Source organism: Amyelois transitella, chromosome 11 (genome assembly GCF_032362555.1).
Source record: "Amyelois transitella isolate CPQ chromosome 11, ilAmyTran1.1, whole genome shotgun sequence".
Lineage (NCBI taxonomy): Eukaryota > Metazoa > Arthropoda > Insecta > Lepidoptera > Pyralidae > Amyelois > Amyelois transitella.
In genome coordinates, this window is record NC_083514.1 from 9,880,496 (window position 1) to 9,903,513 (window position 23,018).

The window sequence follows — 23,018 nt, forward strand, 5'->3', positions numbered from 1 at the left end:
GAATATTGAATTACTTCTGTCTAAGTTGGCGTATTATGGTTTGGACCCTTCTTCGGTCGCTTGGTTCAGGTCATTTTTGGGCGGTCGATCTCAGTCTGTCAAATTGGCTCGGGAGAATGGGTTGTGCCTTTTTTCGCAATCTTTGCCCGTAAAACATGGAGTTCCTCAGGGCTCAATTCTTGGGCCTCTACTGTTTATTATATTTAGTGCTGACATTACCCGGGTGATAAAACATTGCAAGTACCACCTCTATGCCGACGACGTACAACTGTATATTTCTGACGTTCCAAATAACATTTCTCAAGCAGTTATTAAATTGAATGAAGACTTAGGGAGGATTGCTGAGTGGTCTCTGAGAAACTCACTGACCCTTAACCCCAAAAAATCGAACTATATAGTACTTGGCTCTAGATTTCAACTGGCTAGTATCATAAATGAAGATCTGGGGGTAAAAATTGGTAACGATGTTATAAGCAGGGCAATGGAAGTTAGAAACCTGGGGTTGATAGTGGATCCGCAGTTACGCTTTGAAAGTCACGTCGCAAGTTTGGTTAAAAGTTGTTTCTATCGCCTTAAAGTAATATACAAAATTCGCAATTTGTTAACAGAAGAAGTTCGTATTCGACTCTGCGAGACGTTGATCCTTTCGAGGCTTAACTTCGGTGACATTGTCTATGGTCCTCGGCTACTTTGTAAAACACAGCGCCTCATTCAGCGTATCCAAAACGCCTGCGCTCGTTTTTGTTTCAATATTCCACCCCGCAGTCATATCTCACCATATTTAATCAGAGCTACAATGTTGAATATGGAAACGCGGAGACAATTACATTTAGCCAGCCTTATGTTCGGAGTTATGAAGTTCCATAAGCCTAACTATCTTTTCTCTAAGCTGATATTTTTTCGATTTCGTGGTAGATCTGGGCCATGTAGGTCCACTCGCCCGATACTGTCAGTACAGCCACATAAAACCGTAGCCTTCGAGGGAAGTTTCCGCCACCAGGCAACGAGGTGCTGGAATGATATACCACCGCCTATACGCCTGCTTAGTTCTATTTATTCTTTTAAAAAGAACCTTAAATCCTTTCTACGTGAAAAACAAGCACTCGGTATACCGAAACGCTTGCGGTTGGGATTCTTCTCGTGAGTTTCGTTGCCTGGCTGGTTTTATGTGGTGAACTCATTTTTATTTTTACTTGTATATATACCTATACATATATTTATACTGTATACTTTTTATATTATTATCTACAACTAATAACAATTTACTAACATTTTTCGTATTTTCCTGTTTATCTATCTATATACATACACATTCCCATAATCTTTTGCACATAAATTTATTATTTTATTGTTTCTTTCTTTCACTTTAGCGCCCGCACCCACTTCAATGGTGATAACTGAAAATCAGCGTTTTGCACTTCAGTTAGTGCAAAAATTCCGCTGAGTTATGACCTTTTCTACTTGCTGCAGCACGCAAATGCATCTCAACTGTGTTATTATAATGTTTTGTTTAACTCTGTATTTTGTGTCTGTAGCAACTGAATAAACGTTTTTATCTATCTATCTATCTATCATATGTATGTATGTATCTGTGTTACGGTCAGCCTTTCAAAAACTATTTAAATTATGTAATACGTTACATAAACGGAAACATTTGTATGTACGAAGACATTTTATAATAAGGCCTACACTTCCACATTGTCACTTTGACATGCGTTGATTGTGTTGTGCAAAACTAAAGAATGAATTACTTGTTAATTACATAACTGATGAACATGAAGCTGAAGTTCTATGGAACTGATCTTGGTTTGATTTTGAGAAATTGACGGTGGGAATCTATGATGGTAAAAGTAAAACTGCACTTGCTTGAATATAATATAATAATAAGGGTATAAACCACAATGAACTAATATTTCTAAATAATAAGCTTTTAAATAATATCTGACTTAACATTCTATTTTGGTTTTTAATTTTTTTTCTTAGTGGCCAGTTTCAGTCATAAATAGTTTGAACAGTACTAATATTCGAGACTTATTAATTAAATATACTCGTACCAACATACATACTTAATTCACATGGACCCTTTTTTTTTCAGATTGCAAAAGAAATTTTGAAGTTCTTGAGTGTAAAGACCAATAATAAGAAGATAGTTATAATTTACTTTCGATGGCGAAATTTTATTGTAATTATAGTATATATTATTTGGAAATTAAAACTAAATTCAGGCGAGTACTGACATTCGCCGTCTGGGGATTATCTGTCTGAAATCCTTCCAAATATAAGGCATTAGTTGTTGGTGTTTTTACGACAAGAAGAGATGCGTTACAGATCTCCTCCAAAACCCAAAAAGTCTCTCAGTTAAAAAACGTCTTTAAAAAAAGGTTGTATCGGCTTAAGTAAAAAGAAACTCGATATTTCATTGATGAATCTAATTAAAAACGTAATGGAAAGTGCCGATACTAAAAGGCCGTCTCGTCTAATGGACTTTTCCAATCTACTAATGGATATACCTATTTGTCACACGCCCGAAGGCTGCTCCAGAAATAACAACGTCCATTAAACGGGAACATTGATATCAAAAAATGGAGGACTCGCGTATTCTGCACGGTAAATTAAAAAAATAAAAATACAATCTATTATTTCTTATAGGTAACAACAAACACTATAATAGTACATCAATTATTGCCACTTTAATATAAATTAATACTCGTTTGCGCTTCATTTTAAGGTGCCACCTCAAAAGTAGCGGTTTCCCCTTGGAATGATGTGGTGAGCTGAATCCCTATTGTGCCGCTGTTGCACTTAAATACATGTCTCAAATTTATGTTTTGTATACAGTGTGTCTTTATAGTTATTATATGTTACTGATGAAGAAATGAATGCTCTATCTATCTATCATTATCATGGTCAAACAACGAACCGCGGACTACTTTCCTGGGGGTGTAACCGGGATCTACGCCAGGAGGAAAAAAAGCATTGAATTTTGTTAAAGCCGCATTAAAGGTTACTTATTGAAACCATTGTTATATTATACTAATAAGTGAGAGCTTTGAAACTTATAAAAAAAATGTTAGATATGAAGAGAATATTCGATTTCCAAGGTTCATAATAACATATTTAAGCTGGACACTATAGCCATGGTTGGGAAATTTAAATAGTTATAAAAACAAAGAACGTTGCTATTAAGGAATTTTTCCTTAGTTTGGAATAGTAACTACTTCAGATATGATCTTATATCTGAAGTAGATCAATATTACATACATATGTTCACGTCTATATCCCTTGCGGGGTAGACAGAGCCAACAGTCTTGAAAGGACTGAATGGCCACGTTCAGCTATTGTCCGATCAATATTATTAGACTAATATTTTTTTTAATCGTTGTAAGAAGTTTAAAACAATTTTGGAACTTTCGATAAGATCCTTCTTTGAAAGGCAGATTTGTGAATCTTGAAATCATGAACTTAGCCAATTCCGTGACATTACGAGTACATTGTCTTATGAAATATATCAGATTGAGGTTTCGTGAGGTCGACGTACTTCTAGCCAATCAAGTGCAAATTGAACTGACCGAAAACCGATAGCGGCGGGTATAGGGTTGGCAATACATTCGAATACATACATATAATTTCATGTCTCTTTTCCTTACGGAGTAAACAAAGTCGTAAAGTTTCTTGAAAATACTGAAATGCCCGGTTCAGCTGTATGGCTTAATGATGGCATTGAGATTAAAATAGTAACAAGTTGCTGGCCTATCGCAATGTTTCATATATTTTCAGAGTCTATTTCAATTATTTTTCAGTGAACTAGATCTAACTTGAAAATGTTAAAGATGACATTCATGCCTATGGACTATGTATAAAAGTTAGTCTCTAAATTGATTTTGCTTTACAGCGAAATTAATTTTTCTTTGAGACCAAAGTCAAAACTGAAGCAAAGCAGATAGTACTAAACGAAATAGAATTTTCGGTTCAGTGTTCATTTCAGAAAACAAGGACATTGCAACCCTATGTACTTAATTAAACACACCTAAACCTAACTACATACCTAGTAGAAGCTATAAGGTTTCCGTTATGATTGGGTTTATACGCGCTCGAACAGCGAGTGCAACAATAAAGAATTTGAATGTCACAGATAATTTCCAGATTTCTTTGACGTTACTCTGATGATAAGAAAAAAATTGTACCAAAACCTGCACGTTTAGACAACTGAATAGTTTGGACAATGATTGAATTTGATTAGTCAATTCAGCGACTTGTAAAACTTATGTCCACTTGGAGCGTTACATGATTCTTCTCCAATGCCTTGAAATGTGCCATTCAAAGCCTCGGCGCGTCATTGTAAAACTTATGCCCACATCCAAGATTGAAGAAGAATCAAGTAACACTCCAGTGTTACTTGATTCTTCTTCAATCTCTTGAAATGTGCCATACAAAGCTTTGGCAGCGTCAGTTTTTGGTGTAACATTGGATGGATACGCGTGTAACTGCAGCGTTAACTGGTCCATTACGAAACAGAATATCTGCGCATTCTTGCACCAGGGCCGACGGTCGGGGTCGTCGAACTCGAGGCATGCAATACCGCCCACAACAATGCTCATTATTTTATTCACTTTGCTTCTATCAGATTTGGTCGTCGGTGAATTAGATGGTTCTGATAAATGTTCTAATGCACTACAAAAATCTCGGGTTTGAACCACACGCTATCGTGTCCCAATGACTCTTTTCAGACAGACAGACAAACTGGAGTATGTCTTTGCAAAATCTTTTCTTGACATGTAGAATCGAAGAGTCATTTTTATGGGACTTCTAACTTCAATGAAAATTGTGCAATTTACATAATCGATTAAGCGACTAGTTGAAAGATCTATCAAATAATCAATAAGACAACCTTTTTAACATGATTGGCCAATAAAATTATGGTATTAACTAGATTGAAGATTGTTATTTCATAATCTTCGAGGTACACTTTGGACACTTTTTCAGCGGGATTGTGAGTCTATGAAGCATAAAGTAAATACGTCTATGTATAAATATATAAATAAACCAAACGACAGTGCACCCAATGAATCAGGTCACGACTAATTAAGTTATAAGCATAATAAACGCGGAACGAGTAATTACTGGAACACGTACAAAGTCAATTGTTTGGAAAACAGCGACCACTTAGTAACATCCAGTAAGTTCGAAAATGTTCCGATTGGTAAGTATAATTTAATTTAATTTTGCCGTGTGGCTCCCGGCACCAATACAAAAAAGAATAGGACCACTCCATCACTTTCCCATGGATGTCGTAAAAGGCGACTAAGGGATAGGCTTATAAACTTGAGATTCTTCTTTTAGGCGATGGGCTAGCAACCTGTCACTATGTGAATCTTCATTTTTTCTTTAAGCCAAATAGCTGAACGTGGCCTATCAGTCTTTACAAGACTGTTGGCTCTGTCTACCCCGCAAGGGATATAGACGTGATCATATGTATGTAGTAGTATAACTACTGAACAGCCATAAAGATTTCATACGATGAGGGAAAACATCGTGAGGAAACCGGCACATTCAGGCAACTGGATGTGTAACCATGATCGTTCCAACACGGGTTAGGGTTCCCTGCAAAGGTTGCGATGGTCAGACGGAAGTCGCTTCGTTTAAAAACCTGACTCACCCAATATAGGGTCCATGGTCAAAGGCATACCCCGGGCTGCTCTTCATAGTGGTGAGAATGCAACCGAGTCTAATAGCCAGGAGGAAGAAGAAGCCGTAAAGATTTCATAATATTAAAGACATAAAACAAGTATTCCGAATAAATTCTGGAATAAAAACCCGTTCTCTTTCTCATCTTGCTCTAGTTTTCTATAATACATACATACATATGGTCCCGTCTATATCCCTTGCGGGGTAGACAGAGCCAATAGTCTTGAAAAGACTGAATGGCCACGTTCAGCTATTTGGCTCAATGATAGAATTGAGATTCAAATAGTGACAGGTTGCAAACCCATCGCCTAAAAAAGAATCCCAAATTTGTAAGCCTATCCCTTAGTCGCCTTTAACGACATCCGTGGGAAAGAGATGGAGTGGTCCTACTCTTTTTCGTATTGGTACCGGGAACCACACGGCAAATTCTATAATACAAATTGTTGGTAAGACCCGATAAGTATGTCATAAAATTAAAATTAAACAACAGGAGAGTGACTTTAATAAATAATAGTTTAAAAAAAACTAAAAAACTACGCTTTTATTGCTAATCAAACTAAAAAATAGAAAATAAAAATTAATGACAAAGGAATTCAGTAGTAGCAAGTCGAACAATCAGTTATAGTCAGTTGTAGTAGTAATTACCTCGGATTAAAATTATAACAAAATTAAATTTATAAACAAAACAATTTAAATCAGAGTAAAAAGCGTGGGGTGCCTGATGTAGTAAATATTAAAATCATTCTATTAGCATATATTTATGACAAGAGAGTTATGAAAATGAAGTAAAATGCACCCCACGCTTTTTACTCTAATTTAAATTGTTTTGTTTATAAATTTAATTTTGTTATAATTTTAATCCGAGGTAATTACTACTACAACTGACTATAACTGATTGTTCGACTTGCTACTACTGAATTCCTTTGTCATTAATTTTTATTTTCTATTTTTTAGTTTGATTAGCAATAAAAGCGTAGTTTTTTAGTTTTTTTTAAACTATTATTTATTTTCTATTTTTTAGTTCGATTTGCAATAAAACGGGTAGTTTTTTAGTTTTTTTATACAATTATTTTTTGGAAGTTAACACTTCTGGTATAACTATCTTACTAGAAAAGACTTTCGCAACCATGCGCCCATCGCCGGAGGTTTTCACAACTAACTTTCTTAAAGTTATATGTGGCCTGATTGGATTAAATCTCATAATATTCTCATCATCATGATTCTTTTTAAGGCGATGGGCTTGCAACCTGTCACTATTTGAATCTCAATTCTATCTTAAAGCCAAATAGCTGAACGTGGCCTATCAGTCTTTACAAGACTGTTGGCTCTGTCTACCCCGCAAGGGATATAGACGTGATTATATGTATGTATGATGATTGTTAAACCCAGTTGAAAAGAATTTTATAGTGATAAATCACTGTTAATAATATTTTTGACTATCCAGCAAACGTAATAATTTTCGATTGTGGCCTTGCCATGAATCAAACCACAAGATTAAGAGGCAGATTGATACAGGAACAAAAATATTTCAAACATACCTCCACTGCCTTTACAACCAGGAACGCAACAAAGTTTATCTGAAGACATCGTGGCACTTTTGTTGTAAAATCTGTCTTTCACAAAAACAAACACAAACTTGGGACTCCTATCTCAAATAATAAGGTACTTTTTACAGGAGTCCTATCTCAAAATATCTGCACAACACAGTAAACACAGTCAGAGTCCAATCACAGATGATAAAATCACACGAATATCCGGAAGAACAAAGCTCGACTCAACGGAAGATTCCAAACTCCAAATAACGACAAGTTATCAGCACAAAACAAAGTGCAAATAGGTAAATACACAGGCACCGGTAAAAAACAACAGAAAGAAAGTTTACAGGTGTTCGAATCGAATTCAATCAAAACTTACTGCAAAACTTATTTGACATAAAAAACTGTCACTCATTTTCCAAACGTATTACAGTGTTGCTATTATAAATAGGCAAAAGATACCTAATGTTAATTCAAGAATTGCATTAATATGTTAAATACGTATTAAATATCGCAAAGTTCTGTAGGTAGTAACTTTATTCTTGTATTTTTGTAAATTTAGTTGTTCAATTTTCATTTATTACTTTTGTTTTATTACTTATATATTTTTTATTGTTTTAAAATATTCTACTAATTCTACTATGGTTTCTAATGGTAATTCTAAATGGAGCAATGCGATGAAATAAAGAAGCCTCAGGTTAATAGTAACATTATATGGAAATATATTACATCTCTTTTTGACTCATTATACGTCAGAACTTCTTGGTTTCTTGTATGGAGATTACTGGCACTGGTGCTATCTCTGTCTCTCTTACTCTCATACGAAGGATCTAAAAATGAATTTATTAATCCTGGCAGTTTTAATAAGGATAATGAGAAACTCTTATCAAAATATTGCATTGTCATCGGTCCTTGATACGTGTGCAAAGTTCCAAGTTGATCAGACGTTTAGAAATCAGTGAAAATTAAGCTCAAAGATTCCGTTACATACATACATACATACATACATACATACATACATACATACATACAACCCAAGCTAATAAAAGCGTAGTAAAAATGGAACAAACCTGCTTAACAGCGCCATCGACATAATCCTCGCAGACATTCTTCGCGAAAAACGTCTCGACGGGGAAAGTCCGCCCGGGAATTGTGAAGGTGGGAACGTTGCCGAAGAAGGTGGAGAACTTGCTCGAGTCCATGGTGGCTGATGTCACGATCAGCTTCAGATCGGACCTTCGTGCCACCACCTGAGAGAAAAGAAAAGATAATAATGGATTGAGGCTTTATCTACTTCATTAAAGACAAAAATGGGACAATGATTTAATCTACATAGATACAAATTTCAATTTAAATTTTGCCGTGTGGTTCCCGGCACCAAAAAAATAAATTATAGGTCCAGTCCGTCTCATGCCCATGGATGTCGTAAAAGGCGATTAAGGGATTGGCTTTTAAATTTGGGATTCTTTTAGGCGATGGGCTAGCAACCTGTCTGTCATCTCAATTCTATTATTAAGCCAAGTAGCTGAACGTGCCTATCGGTCTTTTCAAGACTGTTGGCTCTGTCTACCCCTCAAGGCATATATTACGTGATTATATGTATACAAATTTAAAAAATTCTAATTTTGCTTGGAATTACTTAAAACAAGTTATTTACAGGACAAGAATGAAAAAAAATATAAAATAAATTTATTTAAATAATAAATACAAATCACACACATTGAGCTACTTCCAAATTTAATGCTACGAGTATATTATATGAAAAATTAATAAGATTTAAAGTACATAGTTTAAAAATTGCATATCAACACCCAAACACGACCAATTTCACGATTCAATGATTTCAATTGTTCAACAAATAAAGCCAAGTTATTTGCAGACTCCTTTGTCCAAAAATGGGTGGTAAAAAAACGTAAATTGGACAAAAATATGAAAGGTGCGGTAATGCAGACAGTAAACGCTTGTTTTTCTGTTTTTTCTCGTTCATTGTGCGGGCAGTTTTTTATATTTAAGACCTTGTACGGATGTTTATTTTCATACTTGTGATAAATCTATAATATAAAAATGAATCGCTAAATGTGTTGGTAAGCGCATAACTCAAGAACGCCTGGACCAATTTGGCCAATTCTTTTATTTCTTTTATTTTAATATTCGTCGAAGCTCAAGGATGGTTTTTACGGCGAAAAAATACCAAATAATTGCCTGAAAAACCTTAAAAACAGTCCTTTTCTTTATCCCATACAAACGTTTTCTAACTAATACGTACAGTCAATTTGAGCTTTATTGCTAATATATAAAGTTCACTGTTGTCTAAGCAATGTAGGTCTAATAGATAGGAACAAAAAACTGTCATAATACAAATCTTTATGACAGAACGAAGTCTGTCGGGTCCGCTAGTAAAAGATAAATCTAGAATATTAAATGATCGACTGGGTTGACAGGTTGCTAAATCTACGTCTAAAAGAAAAACCCCTTCTTTTAGACGTAGATCTAGCAACCTGTCACTATTTGAGTCTCAATTCTATCATTAGGCCAAACAACTAACGCCAACCAACAAACGTGGCCTGTCAGCCATTCAAGGTTGCTGGCATTGTCTACCCCGCAAGGCAACGGGGGGCAAAATCCATAGCATCCATATAAGACGTGATTATACGGATGGTATGGATGGACGCCTAAAAGAACCCCCAATAAATCATCTTGTCCCTTGATTGACTTTTACGAATCTGCACGGACAGAGAAGAAGCTATACAAGATTTAATCAACCTTCTATCCATACCATACTAATTAAGTGCCGTGTGGCTCCCGGCACCAAATCCAATACAAAAAAGAATAGGACCACTCCATCTCTCTCCCATGGATGCCGTAAAAGGCGACTAAGGGATAGGCTTACAAACTTGGGATTCTTTTTTAGGCGATGGGCTAGCAACCTGTCACTAGTTGAATCACAATTCTATCGTTAAGCCAAATAGCTGAACGTGGCCATTCAGTCTTTTCTTGAATGTTGGCTCTGTCTACCCCGCAAGGGATATAGACGTGATAATATGTATGTATGTACTAATTAAGGTCCGGTGTCGTGTACGGTTTCGTAATGCAGTTTGGTAAACAACGGCGGCGTGTGGATTACAACACTTCCCCACAAACTGGCGCAAACCCGAGGTTTAACTTGATGAGGAAGATGATACTAGGCATTTCAAGATTGAACTAGAATTTCTTGATCTTTATTCTTCTTTCTTTTTTGCTAAATCATCAACTTGATGAACGATGAACGTTATGAGTGCGTGTAATGTTCATGTAGAAATGAGCAGAACCTATGAACTATTGCTTCTTTTGTTTATCATGTTAATGTATGTTTTCTGTGAACATGATTTGGTAAATAAATAAATGTTTAGAAATTGCCTTTTGACCTATTACTGATAATAGAGAAAAATAACCAAATTGGATCATAATTATGTAGCTTGAATGTGATTCAGAGTCAGTTTAACCAATATGCCATCGGCTCTTACATTATAACCTTAAATATATAGCAAAAATACAAAGATGTATCAAAATTTAAGTGTAAACCGTTATACAGATATCTTAGTGATCTAGTTAAGCCTAGCTTTTACCGTCTCCAGTTAACGTAGAAACCTAGAAAATCTACAATTGCCTTGACTGACACACGGTCGTATATCACCGTAGAAAGTGGTGCGCTGACGCAGCAGATTAATTCCTTTAATTCGCTGCAATTTCAGATAAGTGCCGATAACGGCATACAATTTGTTGTTTAGGAGAGTGGAGCATGAGAAACCGCTTTAGGAATACATATATGTTACAGCCGAGAATGTCGTGGGCAGATCAGCGAAATAAGTAGATGTGTTTTTAATATGATAATAATCTGTAATCTGCGCTTCTTCTACACATGCGCTTTGGAAGCGGTAGTAGTTATAATTAGATTTAAGTGATGTGACGTCAATAAGTGGTACCTACCTTGTATTCAATTTTGAAAATAAATCTATTCTATTCTGTTCTTACGATTTCTATTTCAAATTTTGTAAATTTGAATGTAATAATGTTGTGAAAACTTAGTTATTTTTATGCACTACGTTATATTTTACATATATTTATACTACTACTAGTTCTACATTCGTTCATGTTTTTTTAATGTAGACAATATGCATTCGTCCATGATTTAGATTTAAGAGATCTATATTTGTAAATTGACGTCCGATGACAGTGCTGCAGTGTAGTTTGTTCCGCCGCTTCTTCTATACATGCGCTTTGGAAGCGGTACAGACACAGAACGACACCAAGTCTCCAGAAATCTATTATTTTTGTCTAGAGTCTAGACTTGAGCTTGCAGACGTAATAATGTAAAATGGAAAAACACATCACATACTAAATTTATTCAACTTATATCAGTTCGGGTATTGTGTGCCGTGTGGTTCCCGGCACCAATAGGAAAGTGCCGTGTGGTTCTCGGCACCAATAGAAAGAAGAATACGACCGATCCATCTTTTTACATGGATGTCGTAAAAGGCGACTAAAGGATAGGCTTTTATATACTTGTGATTCCTCTTTTAGGCTAGCAACCTGTCACTATTTGAATCTCAATTCTGTCTTTCCTTTGATGACTCTGGCTCTGTCTACCCCACGGGGGATAAAGACGTGATTATATGTTATATTCTGTTCACCGTTATTTATCAAATATCAAAATCTCTTAACATTTATTTACTTTTTAAATGTGAGACACGAAATTTTTTCATCCGCATATACTGTGGCGTGTTTTTGACTTTGTGCCAAATAACATTAATAATGTAAATAACAAAAAAAAAAAATTGTTAAGATTACTTACATACTAGGTGTAGAATTTAAATTCAGATTAAATTGAATTGAATAATAAAATTTTGAAAATGGTTTAATATCACTCGATGAAATCGGAGATAATGCCCTAAAGTGGTTGTAACATTCACCATCAGATACCATGATGTGCCTTGTGGTTCCCGGCACCATTACAAAAAATAATAGGACCACTCCATCTCCTTCCCATGGATGCCGTAAAAGGCAAATAAGGGATATGCTTACAAACTCGGGATTCTATTGTAGGCGATGGGCTAGCAACTTGTCACTATTTGAATCTCAATTCTATCATTAAGCTAAATAGCTGAACGTGGCCATTCAGGCGTTTTAAGACTGGTGGCTCTGTCTACCCTGCAAGGGATATAGACGTGACCATATATATATATATATATATATATATATATGTGTGTATGTATCAGATACCATCTTTAACTAGCCATTTTCGTGACTGTGAAACTCAGACCCCATACTGCATTAGAGAATGTAAAGTTTTTCATACATAATAGATAAATTTTATACCGAAAAATGATGCCGGACACCAAAAACGCACACATATAATAAATCACGTCTATAGCCCTTGCGGGGTAGACAGAGCCAATAGTCTTGAAAAAACTGATAGGCCACGTGCAGCTGTTTGGCTTACTGATAGGATTGAGATTCAAATAGTGACAGGTTGCTAGCCCGACGACGCCTAAAATAAGAATTCCAAGTTTATAAACCTATCCATTAGTCGCCTTTTACGACATCCATGGGAAAGTGATCCTATTCTTTTTTCTATTGGTGCCGGGAACCACACGACACCAAATACCTAGAAAATAATAAAAAGTTTTATTTTCATGAAAAAACAAACACAGTTGAAAATCCATGCGTGCGTACATCTTACGCGAAACATAAAAATTGACGTCACAGTCACGAGTTCGAATCCGGTGCGCCAAAAATATTCCCCGATCACAACTGACACATGAAACGAATGGATGCTTCTAATTAATCAAGCCTTCAGAAACTGCTCAATTGGGTGGAACCTACTTGAAGTGAGACAGTGACATACGTTGTATGAAGACAAGAAAACAGCACGTCACATTATCATCACACATACATATGGTCACGTCTATATCCCTTGCGGGGTAGACAGAACCGACAGTCTTGAAAACACTGATAGGCCACGTTCAGCTATTTGGCTTTAAGATAGAATTGAGTTTCAAATAGAGACAGGTTGCTAGCCCATCGCCTAAAAACAAAGAATCCCAAGTTTATAAGCCTATCCCTTAGTCGCCTTTTACGTCATTCATGGGAAAGAGATGGAGTGGTCCTATTCTTTTTTGTATTGGTGCCGGGAACCACACGGCACCGGAGGTGGATACTTGAATTGAACATTATGTTCCTTTAACAAGTTCCAGTAATGTGAATGAATAAATGCACGCATAAACAGTTTAACATAAGTGATAAGTAATTTCAACAAATGCAACGGCCGAACCCTCATGAAGATTAGACGAAAGACGCATCGCTCGCCGCTGCGTTATTGTTAGTAAGTTTAATGCTTTATTGTTCACTAAAAGAGTACTTTACAAATATAAAACAGTACAGTACAAAGGCGGGCTTATCCCTAAGTGGGATCTCTTCCAGCCAACCTAACAATGAGAAGATCACATACAAAATTGAGGCAAGGTTAGTCTTACATATTCTTGGATCTTGGTCATAGTGTAATAAGGTTCTCCTCTCCAAAGAGAAACGTATAACCGGGAGACACGCAAAACGGATGATTAATATTCTGAACATGCCATGATATAATTACCTACCTACATACATTGGCCAATCTGCGGGCGACGTGACGCGCCAATAAAATTCCACATTTCTTCGAGCCAAGCCCCCAATCACGTGGACGGATTTAAAATTAAATGGAATCCGTTCGAAATTCGAATAAACACGGCCGTTTAATACGGTCCGCCGTAGAATTTATGTGCGAACAGAACGGGCAATTAAACAACCGAATTCGCTAATCACACTAAAATGTAGTGTATTTAGAGGCCACAGAGTAACGAAGAAAAACATGTTTTCTTTTTTTATCAATGTTTACACGTGTAAGTCATTTTATTTTGGTTTTAATTTCAATTCCATCATTAAACCGCATGGCTTTATCGTGGCGTGTTCAACTCTTCCAGGGTAGACAGAGCCACGTTCAGCTGTATGATGAAATTGAGATTTAGATAGTGACAGCTTATCAGCCCGTCGCCTAAAACAAATCTAAGTTATAACATTCGATTAAAATTTTTAAAATCACATGGGTTTCGCAATGCGTCACAGATCACTTTTAAGTACCTACTTATTACACAAGTACACCTCTAATATTGAAATTGTCGAGTATGTTGGCAATTATTAAGAAAACAAATTAACGCGAGCTATACTAGTCTAGGCTTCTAGCTCATTAATTGAACACTACATTAAAGACTCTAACAGTCACGTTGAGAATGTATAACGTGCACGAAACGTGAGTGCCTCCACCTGCCAAACGTGCATTACGTTTCACACTACATTCTAAGATATAGTCTAAGTACACATTTATATAATAGAAAAGGGTATGTTGAGATGGTTCGGTCATAGTAGACGAACATATCTTGATCAAATTAAGGACGTCCTGTTAAAGGGTCAGGTCAAAAGTACCCGAAACCGCCGAGCTTGCATGAAGAGAGTTATGAATGTGGATGAAGCAAAGGAAGTATGCAGGGATCGTGGCAAGTGGAAATAGGTAGTCTCTGCTCTGCCTACCCCTCCGGGAAAGAGGCGTGATTTTATGTATGTATGTATGTACACATTTATATTAGACTAGCTGTGTCCGCGACTTCGCCCGCGCGGAATAGTTATTTTGGGAATCATTGAAGCCCTCAAGGATGAATAATTTACCGCGAATTTTTTCACATTTATCGAGGAAGGCTTTAGGATACATAACATCACGCTGCAACTATTAGAAGCGAAGAACCATTATTTGTTACTAATAGACATATTCTTAATAGTATTCAACACAAAAAGAATTTTCAATTCGAACCAACGAATTCAAGTAGTTCCTGAGATTAGCGCGTTCAAACAAACTCTTCAGCTTTATAATATTAGTATAGATTAGCTTTTGCCCGCAACTCCTCGTGTATTTCCTCGGATATTCCCTTTCAAAGTCCTCTCAACACTTCCCAAGGTATGGCATTGCATAATGGCATATATGTACGTAAATGCCATTGTTGATGTCATAAGTTAGTAATGCATGACCTATATTGATTGACTAATGATTACTCGAAGAAATGAAAAGATGACCTATCAAGTCAAGTAAACTAGGCCTTTTTATTTGCCAGATATTATCTTAATATGAAATGGGGCACCAAAAAATGTGAGCGATGGGTTTTCACAGATTTTGTCTTTGAAACAGCTGGACCGATTTGTATAGAACAGTTATGAAACATCCAGAATAATCTAGATTAGACCGACAAGATTTAGATCAGCTTCGACATTCAGTCAGATTCCTCACACATATACTCCTCATATCGATTTTAAGAACACTTTAATAGTGGGAAGGTCTAGATGAACATATCTTGATCAAATTAAGGCGTCCTGGCAAAAGGTCAGGTCAAGAGTACCCGCAAAAACCGTTATGAATTTGGATGTAGCGAAGGATGTATGCAGAGATCGTGGCAAGTGGAAAGATGTTAGTATCTGACTTAAAGAGGCGTGATTTTCATGTATGTATAAACATCTTGCAACATTATGACTGTTCATGACATTGATATTGATATCCGACCGACGTTTTATTTTTAACGTTTCTAAAATAATGTTCCTGCGTTCCATTTATTCTATTTTAGTTTAGATCTATGCGCGTGATTTACGAAGCTGAAGAATAACAATCGATTAATAAATGAGACAGAACGGTGTCGCGACGGATTTGCACAATGTCCGAATTGAATTTATTGACACTTTAGTGCCGAGTCGTAATAGTGCCGTGTGGTTCCCGGCACCAATTGAAAAAAGAATAGGACCAATCCATCTCTTTCCCATGGATATCGTAAAAGGCGACTAAGGGATAGGCTTATATACTTGGGATTCCTCTTTTAGGTGATGGGTTAGCAACCTGTCACTATTTGAATCTCAATTTTATCATTAAGTCAGACAGCTGAAGATGGCCTTTCAGTCTTGTGATGATTGTTGGCCAGACAGCTATTGAGACGTGATTTTTTTATTTCAATTGACAAATTTAATCCACTATTCTATATATATGTGAATCAACTCATAATCTTTTGACATTTACCTAATACAAGAGTCCGCTCGCGTGATATCAAAACTCCTGCTTATCCGTTCCTGAGGCAATTCCGGATAATTGTCTTTATTCAAATTTCAAATCTCTAGTCCCTAGGGTTTGGGCTGTGAGTTGAGATCTCAGTCAATAAGACAGTCATCATCATCATCATCGGTCATCTTTTATAATATTATCCAAACAATATTCATCTTGCATTTTAAATGTCAAATTTATTGTATCTAATGTGTTGTGTTGTTGTGTAAATCTGTTGTGTCTACGTAGTTCACGATAAATTAAATTTGCATTTCTTTTATACAAATAATAACAGTAGGTATATAAGGAAAATAAATATAAACGTGAACCGATACTTATTTTCCTTAACTAAACCTTACTAGGGTCTTTCACCTCGTTTTTGTGGTATTTCGTGATAAATAAAATACGAATGACCGTAATCAATCGTTGTATTGGCATTTTCGTCATGGGTTTTCAATATTTTGTATGCCTAAGAGTATTCATAATACATTAGGTAGAGCGCGCATTGAGCTCAAAGGTGGTAAGCGAGAGAAATTGTTAAAAAAAATTGTGTTATATATAAGACTTTGTAAAATTCTTAAAAAATGGGTAACTTATGTGTGAAATTCTTGTCATTCGTGGTGACAAAGCCCTATTTAATTAAAAAATCGTAAATGAACTGTTGTTCACCTTTGCCTCAATTTTGTATGCGATCCTCTTATTGTCAGGTTGGATGGAAGATATCCCACTAAGGAATAAGCCTTTGAACTGTAATACTGTTTTATATTTGTAATTTTTAATTTTCATAAAAACAATAAATACAATCTAGATACAGAGTAGACAGAGCCCAAAGTCTCGAGACCGCTTTACGCTTAATGATACCATTGTGATTCAAATAGTGACGTCGTATTATCGTCGCGTTAACTTATTCCATAATAATTTCTTAAACAATGTTATCCAATGATTAAGCCAAGATATCCTTAGACTAGAAAACAGTTAAAATTTATCAACATAACTGTTCGAAAGTGGTATACCAATATCAGTTTTTGTTCGAAGTAAAAGTGGAAAATACACAGCATACCAAATACGGCTTGATTGACTTGCTATCTTAGTTATACAATACAGTTTTTGTTGGAAAAATTGATTGGTACAGGTTAGAAAGTCATTCCATATTGATTAAGATTTATAACAAGCTGTTTTGTACGGTTTCGCCCGATATAGTTGGAAAATGTAAAAACAAAATACGTATTGGTTGACCAAAGGTGATTCTGAGTCTGCGAGGGATGACGTGAATCTAAAAAGCGATAGAGCTCAATACTAAAAGTGTGAAAAAGCGCAATATATAGTTTTCCTTTTTTTATAAATGGCAACACTCAAGAACCTATACCTAATTATAATCTGTCTGAGGTAAACAATCAAGAATTAAGGATGGATGGCGTCCATCTTGTCTATAATCCGAAAAGCAATAGTCTGATGGCATCGTGCATCAATACGCGTCCAAAAAAAACAAAACATGGCTTTTATTAAAAAAAAAAAAACTAAATTCAAGCTCGGAACATATTCTTTATCAGACTGTTTAAAAATAATATACATAGCCATTTCTTTTCGTTACCATTCTCGGGATCACATGAATTGGTGAGTACTTTTAGAAGTGTCCATGCCGTGACGCACGGAAACCCTATGACGTCTGCTATCTCTTGGCAGAGTCCCATTGTTCTCCATATAAATCATTCAGTTATGCAATGTGACAGTTTGCCCACCCCTGAATTGTTTACTATGGAAATACAAGCGCCCATGTGATGTGAGATCCTGGCACGACGTCAGTAGTGATGATACGAGAGCAAACGGAACTAAGGATGCTCAATTTTATTTAGAGCATATTCGCATGCTGTATGATATGGCAAAACATGTGAACGTTTTTTTATATTGTTACACCCGATGTCACCATTTTTTATGTGAGGCCTCTGTGGCGCAGCGGTAGTACGCTTGTCTGTGACACCGGAGGTCCCGGGTTCGAATCCCGGCATGGGCATGATGAGAAAAGAACTTTTTCTGATTGGCCTGGGTCTTGGATGTTTATCTATATATGTATTTATTAAAAAATATAGTATCGTTGAGTTAGTATCTTGTAACATAAGTCTCGCATTTTCTGCGAGGCTAACTCAATCTGGGTAATCGGTCCCGTATATATTTAAAATATATTTATATTAAGATTAATTAATTTATCTGAAATTCAGGGTATAATGAAGGAGTACTAAGGACGAGGACATAAAGTTCGCTCGGATAACTACATAAAGCGAAAATTAGAAATATAACTCTTTCAAAAGAATAAAAAAAGTTCCGGACGCAAAGGTATTAATTTGTAAATCGATTAACTTGGTACAATTGTAGGAAATTGATGAACATTTCAAAGAAAGGGTAAAGCAAACTGACGCCTTTTAAGGTCAAGGTTGAACCCGACGACATTAAATGAAAATTGATGACTTTCCATTTGGAGGCATTAGAAATAGTAATTCATTTTATTCGATAGCAATAAATTGTTGTAACTGAATCAATAAATTGTTTAAGATGACTGATAGTTTATTTTTTAAATTGGCTTTAATGACAGATATTTTTTTATTAAAATTGGCTTTAAAAGTTAACAACATATTATAGTGATATAATATATGTAAAGTAATAGTCGACTTTCTACTTGCCTTGATCTTTGTACACTTATTTTGGGTCAACTAAATTTATCAATCTTTTCATACAATCTTGTAGGTTAAGTTTGCTCTTGAGCTTTTATAGACTTTTTCCAACATTCGTCTAAGCCTCCCCTTTGAATGTTTCATTAACAGTAGCCTTTTTAAGTAGAGCATTAGTTACAAAAACATACATGTCAATCAAATCATATATACAAAGACATTTTGGGACAAGGCTAAACATGTATGGGTCATATCGCATTTCATACAGTAGCAGTGATGTCACTATCACTTGACACTGTAACATGAACAAGACAGCAAAAAAACTATCTGTGTCAAGTTCTCATTTACGTCAATTTAAGATTTTCATTTGTCATCATTAATAACAGCTTTTATCTAGAATTAACTAAATTCCACCCCATAATGTTTAGTTTAAATTGTATCATAGCTTTCTGTTATTTGCATGTTTGTTCCTATTATTTTTATTGATTTTTTAGCATTAAAACTTGTAATTGCACATTGTCTGCAAATAATACATATTTAATTATTTAAGAGCGGGTTACTAACACAGGTTTATATGACTTAAAAGACAGGCCCAACCTTGGTTCTAAAAATGTAATTTTTTCAAGACAATAAAGAATATTTATTATTTTAAAATAAAACTGACTTGAAATATTAAGATGATCACTATTAGATGAAAACGCCTGAACGTCTGCACAAATACTGTACACAACTGACTGTCCATCAAGTTTGATAGCCCATCATCAGAACTTAACGTAAAAAAAGAATCAATAAACAGATTCATAATTTAGAATTAAGAAACAATGGAATTACAGAAACAAATTCCAGGACAGAATAAAATAAATCTAATTTTGTAAATAAGTAAGTACAAAGAAAGCTTTTCATGGGGCTATCATATACATATTTTTAATCTTCTGTAAAAAATATTAATACGTGACAAAAGCATGCGTCATAGCGTGCATGCTTGCAGTGTGACAGATTGACTTATATTGGTCACGTGGTCAAAGGCGTGCTGTATGGCGCCATGTTGTTCCATTTGGTTGTCTCTCGTCTGAAGAGAGTAATGGGTAAGTTTTGTATACTCTTGCTATGTGTCTTGATGATTAAGGGGCATGCTTGGTAGCTTATGAGCTTTCTTTCTCATCTTTGTGAATTCCCAGTTGCACTTTTATTGAAATGAATACTGCAATTTGTAAAAAAAAACGCTTTAGGTGGAATCTAATAAAGAAATGTAGTACATTGTGCATATTATTTATTTGAGGTAAGTGTGCCGTGTGGTTCCCGGCACCAATACAAAAAAGAATAGGACCACTCCATCTCTTTCCCATGGATGTCGTTTTTTTATGTGATGCGTTAGCAACCTATCATTGTTTGAATCTCAATTCTATCATTAAGCTAAATAATCTTTTCAGGACTGTTGGCTCTGTCTACCCCGGAAGGGATATAGACGTGACCATATGTACGTATGTATATGCCTTATAGTAAACACGTGATCAGAGGCGTGTTGTGGTGGCGCCGGATTGTTACATGTGGCTGCATCTGCTACTTGATCTCTTTGTAGGTGATATTCATATAAAAAGTTTATAATCGTGTCATTAAATATAATGTTCACAAAGTCATGCCAGCCTGCCCCGGTAACGAAGAAGAGGAAGCAGAAGAGGTGTACAATTTTGGCAGTGCTAGAGATGATATCCGACCAAATACCAAAAGTATTAAAATTTTGGTAATACGCAATAATTTAAATTTGTTCCCACTCATTTGTTTGTCAAATCAAAGATCAACATTTGGATAAAAATTAGCTTTATCGTCTGTTTTCAACGTAAGATAACACAGAGCTTAGGATTAATTGCTAGATTGTGACCTTTGAAAAAATCATGTCCGCAGTAATAAGGCGCTATCCGTAAAGGTGTCCGGTGCGCAGTATTAATTGACCTTGCATACATACATACATATGGTCTCGTCTATATCCCTTGCGGGGTAGACAGAGCCAACAGTCTTGAAAAGACTGAATGGCCACGTTCAGCTATTTGGCTTAATGATAGAATTGAGATTCAAATAGTGACAGGTTGCTAGCCCATCGCCTAAAAGAGGAATCCCAAGTTTATAAGCCTATCCCTTAGTCGCCTTTTACGACATCCATGGGAAAGTGATGGAGTGGTCCTAATTTTTTTTGTAATGGTGCCGGGAACCACACGGCACAACATTGACCTTGCAACTTATTCGATAACGCGAAGAGTCAATTGACTTCTAGTCAATCACTTATCGGAATGTAAAAAATGCGGGTCAAAAGTCAATAGCGTGCACGTACACCTCTTGATTGATGTGTCTGACATCTGTCTCCGACACCGGCATATCAGAGGGAAAGTCAATAAACTCTGATTACACTGAGCCTTGTGATTTGGATTTGAAGGGAATACCTACAGGTGATGTTCTAGAATAGAATTCAAATCAAATAATGAACAAAGATGACGTTGCTAATAATGTTGGTTCAATTTTATGGTAGTTCTGCCATTGGTCCCTTGGGTTCCGGAAATTCATATAGTTCACTTAGTATAACTCTTAAGAGGATTTTTTACATCATTTACTGGACATACTTTCCGTAGAAGTGGTGTTAAAACATACGTTTTTTTATTATTATTCTGAGATTGTAGAACGATCCTAAGAGTAACTATAATATTTAAATCCAAAGAAATAGTCAACTATATTTAGTTAAAAACGCTTCCTTCACAGTAATAGCAACTGATCAAATATTATGCACATTCTTTTCATATATAACAATGACGTTTGTGACCATGGGCTTACTCCAACCACTTGTTCTAACAGGAACATAAGTCATTATGTTTTACCAGCAATTTATCTTTTATCATTCGATACGATGTGCTTTGGATCAGCTCACAAACCTTTAAGAAATTCCCTTCGTTCACTTTGATAACCGGAATTACTAGAGGATACAACTATATGTGCTTAGGGTGTCAATTGATGAAAGTACATATATCACATCTGCCATATTTGAACCAATAATTTCGGTTAATAAGGCATGGACCATGGTATTTATTTATTTATTTATATATTTATGTACAACAAGAAAACTAAAAATAAAGAGAAATTCAGTACAAGGGCACTACTTATTTCTAGAGAAATTTCTTCCAGCAGGAAAGTGTAAAGAAAGGCATTGGTTTGTGTACATACCTAATATTTAAGATATAAACTTACTGACATTAATAGAACTAAATCATATTATCATAAAGTAACAAATATCAAATAAATATATTAAATAAATAAACATACATGAATACAATATAATAATAAATACGATATAAATGAATAGTGGATGCATCACGACGACAACGACAGGTAGTGTTCTCTCACTCCCCTTTTAAAACCTGATAAGGATTTACTATCACGTAGGTACGTCTGGCGGTAAACAATTCCACAATTTGACAGCCTGGACAGAAAACGAGTAGTGTCGAATCCATTTTAAGTGGAAGTCCCTGCTCATTCAACTTCGACCACGATCAGACAAATAGGATGGTCTGATTGATTTAAGTATTGCTTAGTTTGCATTTTTAAAAGACACCTCGTACTTATAATGTACTGATGAACATATTATGTTCATCAGTTTTACGCCTAGACTACTAGAATTCCATTCACACGACTCAATGACTCAGGCTGAACAATGGTTTAATTCTTATAATGGGCTTAGAAAGTAGACTATACTTCCGTTGTGGCGGTGATCAAATAGTGAATGTTATGAATTCTTTTTTTTACGCCGCATACTAGTTAAATTTTTACCATTGTTTTCAAGAGTCCACATTTTTCTTAAAACATTGCGGATTCTGTGCAATGGCCTTGGTAAAGGCGCTTCTGACACGGTGACCATTTTCTAAGGCCTTTAGAAATATACCTATAAATTTAAATTTAAAGGCAGTTAAAATTGACAGTGCAATAAAAACGAAGACTCGTCAAAAGACAATG

At 35.6% G+C, this 23,018-nt stretch overlaps 1 protein-coding gene across 5 annotated transcripts in view; it reads right to left on the reverse strand.

The window, feature by feature from the left end:
* Positions 1-23,018, reverse strand: part of LOC106133288 (pre-mRNA-splicing factor ATP-dependent RNA helicase PRP16) — a 93,175-nt gene that overhangs the window by 17,969 nt on the left and 52,188 nt on the right. For all 5 annotated transcript variants that reach the window (XM_013332958.2, XM_060946557.1, XM_060946558.1 and 2 more), the window contains one exon: positions 8,291-8,470. In XM_013332958.2, coding sequence (XP_013188412.2) covers positions 8,291-8,470 — 180 coding nt within the window. The remainder of the gene's footprint in view (positions 1-8,290; positions 8,471-23,018) is intronic.